This window comes from Chelonoidis abingdonii, chromosome 15 (genome assembly GCF_003597395.2).
Source record: "Chelonoidis abingdonii isolate Lonesome George chromosome 15, CheloAbing_2.0, whole genome shotgun sequence".
Taxonomy (NCBI): Eukaryota; Metazoa; Chordata; order Testudines; family Testudinidae; genus Chelonoidis; species Chelonoidis abingdonii.
In genome coordinates this window covers 22,807,938-22,819,700 of record NC_133783.1, presented here as the reverse complement: position 1 = coordinate 22,819,700, position 11,763 = coordinate 22,807,938, and the positions used below count along the sequence as shown (strand labels likewise).

The window sequence follows — 11,763 nt, the reverse complement described above, 5'->3', positions numbered from 1 at the left end:
GGGGTTGTTATAAATGTGTATGGGTAGGGTTTTGTGGCCTGCCTTGTGCAGGAGGTCAGACTAGATGATCATATTGGTCCCTTCTGACCTATGAGTCTATGAGTCTATGAGATTCCAAAATGTTGAATATTTACCTTGGTGAGGATCTGATTCCCAAACCTAACTTCCAAGGCAGTGTAACATGAGAGCAGTACAAAGCATGAGAGAACTCTCTGTCCTTTGTGTACAAGTCCAGCAGAGAACTCCAAATCAGTCTCTTTTCCTTTTCCTCCCTTCTCTGCAGGTTGGGAGCTTTCTTCTTCCTGGTCATCAATCAGGTCTTTGGGAATCTGTCTGCAGTGGAGCTCTTCATCAATGAGAGAAAACTCTTCATGTGAGTGACTCTAAAACACCTTCAAATCAAAATGCTGGAAACAGGCATAAACTGGCTGTGGCTGCAGAGTTTGCTGCAGATCTACACACCACCACAGAATTGTGCTCCAATAATCAAGCCCTCCCAAAATTTCAAATCATGTCCACATCTGTCTAAAAGAGGAAGGGAAAGAGACAACACATCCCCACTCCCAATGCCAAAAGCCTCAGATGCCTTGTAGATGTCAGATCTCAAACTATCTCCAATGCCTTCCCAAGATGCCAAAAGCCCCATCTGTTCCCTGTCCCGTTACCAAAATCTTCAGCTTCCCCAACAGGCTTTTACAACAGTTATGCATTTTCAATACCAAAATCAGCAGCACCTTAAAAACTAAAAATCTGGGACCGTGTGAAATGACTTGATTTTGACATCAAAATAAAAATGACACAGGAATAATAGATTGTATTATTCATTTTCAGGTTTCACTCATTTAAAAAAATTGTGCACTTTTTCTAAACCTCGCCACAGAATTTCCAGATTTCCACACCGGAACACCTCAGAAATAAAGATGCCTTACCACAGAATTTAGGTCCAGCTGAACCTTAGAAATGGCCAGCAGATCATGGATCTGAGAAAGTCTGGCTCAGCTCCCAACATTAAAATGCTCAGTATTATTCCAAAACAAATACAATCATAGACAATTGAAATGTATACATGCAAATATAAGGACACTGTTCGGTCAGTCACAGTATAGCATGCAAGTAGCATCTACAGACATGGCAGAGTAACAGTAGAGAGAAGTGAATGGACACATTTCAGAAAGAAAAGACTAAATACTGGAAAAGTGCAGTTTCTACATCCTACTCTGGAAAAACCACGAGGGGGGGGAAGAAAGGAATTGGATATTTGAGGAGAGCAAGGACTGGTTACAGAAAAGGGAAAGATTACTTTGAAGGGAAAAAAAATAGAGAGTGTGTATGTGTGTGTATTTTGGGCAAGTTCATCTAAGAATTCAAGGTATAATCCTATATCATTTGCAATCAGTGAAAGTAAGATAGAGCCCTACCTTGGATAGGGGAAATTGTATTACTGAACTCTGAAGCAGACAGGACACTTGAAGCTGGAGAAGATTTCTGATGTTTTCACATTTCTAGATATGGACGAAGAGACTGGCCACCACATTTTGGACAAATTGAAATTTGGGTCGTAGGAAGACTACTGAAGGAGGAAGTTACAAGCAGTAAGACAAGAGGAGATAGAGGCATGGAGGAGAGTTTCATCAGAGGAGAAGTCAGGATAGCATCGTCTGTGGGTGATGTTTTAGATGTGATAGGAAGATTTACAGACCAGGAAGAAACAGGAGGCAGAAATAGTAGAAGATAAAGCTCAATGTATATGTTTCAGAAAGTAAGGGTAAATGAGAGAGGTGTATCAAAGATGAAGATGAAGGGGATAGTTTTTCTTCAGGCTGTTGTGCTTACTAATTATTTAATGGCATATCTATTTGGAGATGAAGAAAGTTCTGATGAAATTGAGGGAGACAGGAGTAAGGAAAGGACTGAAATGCTAACGTGGTTATAGAGTTAAATATAAATATATGAAGTAGCTACTTTGATTTTCAATGTTTTTATTTATTGCATACATTTTTCCAGTCATGAGAGCTCTAGGGGATACTACAGGGCCTCAGCATATTTTCTGGCCAAGGTGTTTGCTGATCTGATTCCCAATCGTATCATCCCCTTGTTGATGTTCTCTGGCATATCATACTTCATGATGGGTAAGTACTGAATTTCCTTTAGCTCAGCAACTATTCGAGGAAGTGATTCAGGACAAAAATCACCATGGGAAAATGCCACAAAAACTTTGGGAGTAATATCAAACTCTGGCAAGAATGAAATGTCATTGCACAGATTTCTGTGGTGACTGTGCTTTGTTATTAATTTGTGCAGTTATATTACATCGCTCATAATCAGAGGTAAAAAATTCTCTCCTTATGTACAAACTTTGTATAGAACTTCCCAGGGTGCTTCTGTTCATCATTTTTTCTTTCCCCCACAATAAGACACCCACACACAAAATCATCTTATTTCTAGTATACCACTAGCTCTGACTCCAGTTGGTTGAGTTTTCACAAAGCAGTGCTGTATCAGTTCCCGACAGGACTCCAGCAGTGTGGCCTTCTAAGGTTCCCCCAGAGCTTAGGTAATAGCGCAGGAAAACCAATCAGATGGTCTCAGTGTTTGAGACATGAGAAGAGTTAAACAAACCCACACAACCAAACTGTTAATTTTAGTATGATTATATACACTAGGATGAAAACAGGCCTAGCTTTTCAGTAAATAAAAACATGTTGCAACGTGCACTCTCTAGCAGCTCTTTAGTGGTAAATCTGGCACTCACGGCCCCACCCTGAAAATTCCTCATGGACCCAGTGCGCTTTGTCATAACCATGCCCAAAATACAAACTAAAATTTAGTCTTGGCAAATTTCTCACAACATTGTCCTGGAAGGATACTCTATGGATCCAGCACTGAAAGCATGCACCGCAGTGCTTGTTATGATGCCTTTAATTCCGGAAAATACCAAGTTGGAGTCTTGTACTGGGAACCACCTTATACTGTAGCAATTCCATGGCAATGCCTGTTATGGATCCAGACCTTCTCACAGTACTGAGTCACTTTCTCTCTGTCATCATACACAGGTCTGAAACAGGATGCAGGATCTTTTTTCCTGTATGTTCTTTCCCTCAGCCTGACAAATCTGGCAGCCGTGAGCATGGCCTTCCTGGTGAGCGCCAGCGTCAGCACCTTCACCATCGCTAATGTCTTAATTGCACTGCCCTTCGTCTTCATGATGGTGAGAACTTTTTATCCACTCAAGAGCAGCCTTGCAGGATGTATAGAGTCTACTGGAATCAGAGATGGGCCTAAATCTCAACATTCAGTTCAAATATCCCAAATTGAAGGGGTGCTCAGATCTGAGGCTTTGGTTTGGGTCCCTACTGGAATGGTCTGGGAAGGTGCATTTTTAAAAAAACAGGAGTATTTATGACATAGGAAAGCAAGATACAGACCAACTGTAGCTATAAACAATACGTTATTAGTACATCTGGTCTAACGGGAAAGGTCTGTTCTGTTCTGAGCACAAGACAGGCAGTCAGCAATGTCTGAGTTCTAATCCTGCCTCTTCACCTGTCACATTCCTGTATCAGATATAGACTGGCTACTACAGCTTGCTTATACACACCAGATGTGATCATCACAAGATCCTTTACCACTTTGCCAGGTATGGCTGAGGTTAGTGTAAATAAGGTACAGCAGAACCCCATTTATCTGATCTCTTTAGGATCAGGGCCAGATTGGATAATCAAAAATTCGGATAATTCAGAGAATTGGAAATTGTGAGGCTGCAGCGCCATCTAGGGCCACAGGAGAGATTGCCCGCTTCTGGACGTGTGTGTACTGGTTGTTGAGTTAATATGGAGAGCCAGATAACACAGGTCCGATAAACAGGGTTCTACTGTATTTTGTACACATCACCACCTAGTGTATGAACAGCATAATACAGTTTAGCATTCCAGAACATCTCCCCCTTTAAGTTCTATATTCCTACCATTTACAATATTTACACTGTCTCATTGTCTTTGAAGTTCAATACCTATCAGTCTGTTAAGTGTGTCTGTATCGCATTGGTATTCTAATTATATGACCCAAATGTGTAACCACTTGGTCATCTAGCTCTCTGTTAGTTTCAATGACAGGCTGTGGCTGGTTTGGAATTCCTGAGTATTCTTCTTGTTGTTCTGCATCTGTCATCTGCAGCGTTTCCTCTGTTGATTGTTCTTTCTGAGGAAAGAAACTGTAGATGTTGGTTGTCTCTGCTGAACTCTCCATTGTCAATCTCAATCACATATAATCTGGGTGCTGGATTTTCTTTACAACAGTTAGAGGTGTCCATCCTTTTTCTCCATCCAGTTTGACATGAACAGTCACCATATTGCGGATCCGGCAGTTCTCAACTGAATGACATCTGTTGTAAAAGTGTTCATAAACTTTTCTAGCCTTTTTATCTGACTTGGCTACTCTCTTCATGTCTGGGCACTTTGGATACATTCTTTTCCAAAACTGGAACAGTCTTTCTGAGGTATTTTTCCATCAGGAGTTGTACTGGACTATATCCAGTAGCCACTATTGGTGTTGATCTGTAACTCAGAAGAACAGGAAATGGATCTTTCAGCTGTAGGATTTTCTTGACTATCTGTACAGGTCTCTCACCCTTTCCATTCTCTTGTGGATAACATGAGCCACTCGTAATATAGTAAATAACATATTTCATTTGGATTCAGGTAAATTCTGCCCCAGTGAACTGTGGTCCATTGTCTGTCACTAGTTGTTCTGGAATACTGATGTGAACAAAAGTACATTTGAATTTCTCGATAATACTGCAACATGTTATATTTTTCAAGTACATTATTTTTATATACCTGGAAAAATAGCCCACTACAACCAGGTAATGATGTAATCTAAATTTGCATAAATCCTGAAGCTAGTTTCTTTCAAGGTTTCTCTGCTAATAGTGTTTGTACACTGTCTGGTTCAGTATTACCTCAAGCTGATTTGTACTGGATGTCCTTTCAAAAGCACTATATCATCAAATCCTCCATCAGGTTCTTTCTTATTTTTCACTAGGCCCATCATGGCTGCCATACTGCAGCTGCGAAGGTTGTTTGATCCTTTAGTCACATGCACACTGAATGCTTAGCTTTTGTCTGTGTAGGTTGTTTCTGTGGTGAACTGGACCGTGTAGTTCAGAATACCTCCAGGGCTAGTCAGAGTTCTGTCACTTCATCTCTAGAAGGTGACTGTAAGTTCCTTCTGAGATGATGTATCATCAGCTCCTGAGTTAGTTTGAAAATCAAGAGTCTTGTCATAAATATTAAATTTCACTCTACGTGCAGGATCTATGTCATCACAAGTGATAGATCCCAGAAACAATGGCTCTTGTTTGTCTGTAATATGAGTCAACTTCCAGACTGTTTTGGTGTGACAAAACATCTGCAATATGTCCATATTTCCTGCATGTATTACACTGTGTGCATCTGTCTGGACATGCATCATCTCTTAGGACATGACTTTTTCCATATCCTGTGCATCTAGGCTGGAATTTGTCACCTGGGAGTTCTTGCTCTTTGCTTCAGGGGTTTTATGGTAATGACTTTTAACACTCAAATGTCTGAAAAAATTGAAGAAACTGAATCTAGCTTAGAAACTGTAAAAAATTTCTCTCTGTTTTGCTGTTGCACCATTTCAGACTGTTTTGCTATTTCAATAGCTGTGGCTAGGTTAAATCTGCCTTCAACTATAGCTGCTGTGAAACTTTTTTTTTTTTTGTTAACCCAATAACCAGCCTCTCTCTGGTATTTTCATGTTTTGCATTCCTTAAATCCAATGTATGCAGAGCTCTTATAAAACATTTAACATTTTCTCCTGGTTCTTGAATTCTCAGGTGAAAACATGCTCTTTCGTAAACCACATTTCTCTGAGGTATAAAGTATGCATCAAACATAGCCAGAACCCTTTCAGAGTCATCTTTGTGACTGTCTTCAGTAAAGTCAAAAGATTTAAAGATATATTCTACCTGTTTCCCGATAGCATAAAGGTGATTTGATACCTGTATATTTCCAGTTTCTTTGTGCAGCTGGATAGCAATATGAAATCTTGCAGAATATGGTTTCCAGTCTGTCTGTCAAAGCTGAAGTTCTCTAGGGCATTAAAGAGTGGCATGTTGATGAGATCCTGCAATCTTTGTTGCTTTGTTCCTTCTGTTTGCAACATTGTTGCTATTTTCCTTCTGTTTCTGTTCTTAGTTTACTCCTGACACCATGTCACATTCCTGTACCAGATATGGACTGGCTACAGAGCTTGCTTATTATATACCCCACATGTGTTCATCATAAGATCCTTTACCACTCTGCCAGGTATTTTCATGCAGCGGCACCTAGTGACTGAACAGTATAATGAACAGGAGTACTTGTGGCACCTTAGAGACTAACAAATTTATTTAAGCATGAGCTTTCGTGAGCTATAGCTCACTTCTTCGGATGCATAGAATGGAACACACAGACAGGAGATATTTATACATACAGAGAACATGAAAAGGTGTGTTCCATTCTATGCATCCGAAGAAGTGAGCTACAGCTCACGAAAGCTCATGCTGAAATAAATTTGTTAGTCTCTAAGGTGCCACAAGTACTCCTGTTCTTTTTGCGGATACAGACTAACACGGCTGCTACTCTGAACAGTATAATGCGGTTTAACATTCCATTACTGTACCTGTGATCTTAAATAAGTCACAAAGTCTCTGGCTCAGTTTTTCCACTTGTAAATGAGGTTAATCCTTACCTATTTCAAATGGATGGTTTGAGATCTGTTTATTAAATATTTGTAAAGCAATTTAATAATGAAAACATTACAGACTTTTTAACTTCTCACACATATTGTATGAAAAATATGGAATGGTACATTATCCTCCCCACTGGGATGTATGATTAGAAGAGGCTTCAGTCCAGGCTTTAATGGGCTTTATATTTTTTATTGTAATACACTGCACAATACAAACAACATGTAGCTACTAGAGGTGCCTAAAATGAAAAAGTAGTTACTGAACACACACATGAGTCACTGTTCTAAGCTAATCATTTTAAATGAAAGCTACTAGTATTAGGAAGTCTTAGTAAACTTTAGGGCCAAATAGTCTGAAAAAATATTTTACAAAATAATTTTTAGCTAATAAATATACTAGTAATCTTAAACTAGATTATTTTTAACAACACAGAAACTGGAGAAACATCCTTAGCATTGTTATTTTCCTACTCAGAATATAGTGGATAGGAATACCATATATCTGATAAATTTCCCTATTCTCCCTTTCATGAATGAGGGCCACTATTTGGCTCAAGATGTCTGGTACTGAGGAACAACTCCCAAGCACTTTGAGGGACAAAAGGCAAGCATATCGTTTATAATGTGTTCTGCATTGTTTTTTTGCACTGTCTCCTACAGGTCTTTGGTGGGTTCCTTGTAAACCTGAACTCCATGCTGAGTTGGCTGTCCTGGATCAAATCGATCAGCATCTTCCATTATGGAATGAATGTGAGTCACAGCCCTTATGCGGAAGATTTGGCAAAGTGCAAAATAGAAGGTTCAAAAGTAAAGTGAACTTCATTCCCGATTGTACAAAATCCCTCAAGCCTGTTTGCCATTTCACTTCTCATGTCTCAGATTGTTCACAAGCTCTTAGCCAAAGACAAAATAGAATCACCTGATACTACCATGTTCTAATCAAAAATATCATCCAGTCTATGTTGGTAGACTGTCGTCTTCACATGTCTTCTGAAGAAGTCCTAGAAGCCCACCTCTGTCTGACCAAGAAAATGCCGACTGTCTGTGTTTGTCTGACTGACAACATCTGTAAATCTGCATTTCTGTCTCTCACTCTGTAAAGTTGGTACTGTGCTTTGTCACGTACAATGGTACTCATCTGAAGTAAAGGAAACAATAAGCACACATGCACATTCACAAACTATGCCAGAACATGAGCTTTACTGTATTCTTATAATAAAACACAGTTTATATGAAGTCTGCCCTAAATATAATTCTTATAGAAACTACAGCATCATTTACTGGCAGCATCCGATATTGATGCTGTAAAACAAATCACTATCTTCTTTTCAATGAAGATTGATTAAATTCCTGCTTCTCGGGGCTAAGAATAAACATTTCCATATACATTTACAATGAGATTCGCAAAAGAAAAGCCTTCAGCTGAATGTTTTGTCCTTTTTTCCCATTCAGACTTAGGAATCTCTTTCCCATGTTCTGCTATTTTTTCTGCTGTTTGGGGCTTTGTTTTTATGAGAATCTCATCCCCTCCCTCTTCCCTTTCCTGTCCTAACTCCGCTCCAAACATCCTGGCACCAGGGAGTCTCTCCAATGCTAGCCAAAGACAAAAGGAGCCCAGATGCGTGTCTACCTTGAAACGCCTGAAGAAAGAGAGGGAGCTATGTTTTAAAAGCTACAGGGCAGATTCATTTGATAATTAGCCCATAATTAATTTTCTTTGATTCTCATAGTTCAAGGATTCACAACCAAGGGTCATGAATAAGTGTCAGGCATCATGGCCACACTGCACTTCCTAAATTGCTGAACAGAGGGTGGTCACGATACAGAATAGGTCAAGAACCATTGCCAAAATTGTGTCAGGGCATCATGGTCATGCTGCATTTCCCAAATCTCTGAATAGAGTATGGAAAAGGTCGAGAAGCAACCCCTGTCAAAATGGAACATTCCATGTTTCTGGGGAGGTACTGCTGTTCTTGCTGTATAATTTCTTCATCTGCCATTTTCTAACAGATTAGATTTTTTAAACATATGTTTCCTATTTTAGGCCCTGACCATCAATGAGCTCCAAGGAGCAGTTTTCCATTTGAACTCTTCCACGTAAGTACTCAGTCTGTTCACCAACCACCAAACAACCCAAAAGAGCTGAGGGAAGGTAGAGGCTGTCATACCTGACACATTTCACCACAGGGGTACATACAAGCACTCAATTTATAGAGTATTTTTGGATACACAGGAGTCTGACATACCACACGGCATGAAGCGTAAATAGGAGGCCATGATGTGATGATACCTGTTGAAAGAGAAGCTGCAGTGTCAATACACATACAGGGAGCCAATGTTTAACTAACTTATTAACAGGAAGAACAGTACACAGAAATATCAAGTAATAAATATTACCCATTAGAGGGAGCTGTGTTAGTCATTTCCATATATAACAGTATGGTTCTTCCAAAATCTCTACTTTCACCATTTGTTAAATAGTCTTTTAACATAATGGGTCATGCAAAAATGGTACATAATACTTTAGCAACATTTCTTCACATATCAGTACATATAACCTTAAATGCTGCACTAAATATAAACAGCACCACGGGTGAGATTTTCAGAAGTGCTCAAGGAACTTGAGTACTTCTCTGAACCTCACCCAGTATGTATAATCTAAAATTATTTAAAATGCATAGGTAGATGTCTCTAACTAGTCGTGCTTGTTTGATTCCTTGCGTGCAATATTTTTCCCCTTCTGAAGTGTGATAGTCTGTGCAGTGTCTCCAGTTATCTCTTTTTTCCCCTCACACAAGGGAAGGTGAATCTGTAAATGCCACTAGATTTCTCTATTGTAAATCAGCAGGCATGGTAATCAAAGAGTCACTGTAATTATTGGGTTAGAATTTGGTTCTGGCTATTCCTCATGCAGATAACCTGCACCACCATTACAAAATTTGTCAGGACAGATGCAAGACAAAGGCACTTTCAGGAAACAAAGAACATGGATATCATGGAGGTCACCTATTGGGAATTACAAGGCGTTTTCAGACCAGAGAACTACATGGGGGCATTTCATATGGCAATTTTAGGCAACACAGGAGGCATATAGCAAGTGAACAACAAGATCATATTAAGCATTTATGTAACTTAGGGATTGTCAGGGCACATATGGGACACCACAGAGGTTCATGCAGAGTGGGCCCACAGAAAGTTCATAGCAGGATGTTACAGGAGCATATGTATTACAGTTAAAGTACTTACAAACACTTAATGGCTCACCTGGGGACTCACATAATCGCATCATCAGTACTTAGAAGGGCTCATTATAGGAACTCACTAGGCAGGACACATAATACACTCTTACAGGAGTTTTATAACTTGATAAAACAGCAACAGCTACTGTAGAATTACAGAATACACAGAGGCATAAAATAGGCCCAGTAAAAACCAATACAATGTCCCATTAATAAGGACAGCTTATTTATTTAGAACAGGAATCGGCAACCTTTAGTACCCTGGTGGGCCGGGCCAGTTTGTTTACCGGCCGCGTCCACAGATTTGGCCAATTGCAGTTCCCACTTGCCATGGTTCGCCGCTCCAGGCCAATGAGGGTGTCGGGAAACGGCAGCCAGCACATCCCTCAGCCCGCGCCGTTTCCCACAACCTCCATTGGCTTGGAGCGGTGAACCGCGGCTAGTGGGAGCCACGATCGGCCAAACCTGCAGACGCGGCTAGTAAACAAACCAGCCCAGCCTGCCAGGGTGCTTACACTGGCGGGCCACATACCAAAGATTGTCGATCCCTGATTTAGAAGAACTAGATTTATTTATCAAGGGTCTTCTAGGCATTTGAACATGGACTAGATCTCTTCATTCAGGAAGCATCCAGGTGGGTGGGTCAAGGCTGGCAGCTGTCCACAAGAGCAAATGCATCACTTCCATAACATGCCTTATCTACTGCAGCCCATCAAGCAAAAGACTTCCCCACAGTTGCTTCCAAGCAACTGTAAAATAAAGAGAAGATAGCACTCTTGAAGCACTGCAGTACTTCACTACAGGGAATATCATAGAGCTAGATGTTGCAGAAAGTTATCGCACTCCATTTTTCACTAATTAGTAGCTCTTATGACTAATTACACAAATTAAAAGAGTTAGTGAGTTTGGTATTCTCCAGATAGCTCCAGAGAGCAGTCTTTGTCCAAGACAGGATCACAGTGCATTGACAGAGCCACATGCGGCTCAGAAACTGGAATAACTTGAAGTGACAACCTTGCAGGTCAGGACCTATTTGCATTAGCAAAGCTGTGGGAAAAGAACAGAAGGAGAGACTTACGCAGTGCCTTCCTTCGCTGTGCCTGCTTCTAATCAATACTTTCTCACGTATCACCACTAAAACTTATCATCGTAACATTTAAAATGAAAAACAATCACTGTGTTTTATTTGTTTGAACAGTGTCAAACACCCGTGTCTGTTTGTTGCAGGGTACCTGGAGAGGTGTACTTGCAGCAGCAAGGCATCAACTACAGCACCTGGGGCTTGTGGGAGAATGAGATTGCTCTCCTGTGCTTGTCACTTGCATTCTTGTTCTTTGCCTACATCCAGCTGTTAGGAGTGAATCACTGGAAGTAAACTGGGCAATTTCCAGTTATCATCCATCAGGGCAGCAGCCATGCAGAGTTCACTTTGTCCCCTCCTACCAGTATAGTCTTGATTTCGGATACCTCCTGATTTGTGCACTTCTTCCCTTCAACCACCAGAAGGCTGTAAATACAAAATTAATTTCACCAAGACTGACAGATTGGAAAGTGTCAACATAGGTGTAAAAACATTCATTAAATAAAAATGTATTTTACCTTTTAACATAGAAAACATTATAGGATACACTCATAACAATCCATGACCCATAATAATCAGCTAACCTCACACAAAGTGTGGTGAACAGAACGCAAGATAGTTTTCTGCTAAAACATAGGACAAGCCACTAACCCCTTAGCTAAAGGAAAATTGTCTCTAGCCGCCAATAAT

At 40.2% G+C, this 11,763-nt stretch overlaps 1 protein-coding gene across 1 annotated transcript in view; it reads left to right on the top strand.

Annotated features, from left to right (window-relative positions):
- Positions 1–11,367, top strand: part of LOC116833591 (broad substrate specificity ATP-binding cassette transporter ABCG2-like) — a 26,828-nt gene extending 15,461 nt beyond the window's left edge. The window contains exons 10-15 of the mRNA XM_032795200.1: positions 284–373; positions 2,005–2,129; positions 3,054–3,208; positions 7,414–7,503; positions 8,798–8,850; positions 11,220–11,367. Of these exons, the coding sequence (XP_032651091.1) occupies positions 284–373; positions 2,005–2,129; positions 3,054–3,208; positions 7,414–7,503; positions 8,798–8,850; positions 11,220–11,367 (661 nt within the window). The remainder of the gene's footprint in view (positions 1–283; positions 374–2,004; positions 2,130–3,053; positions 3,209–7,413; positions 7,504–8,797; positions 8,851–11,219) is intronic.
- Positions 11,368–11,763: the final 396 nt, after the last annotated feature.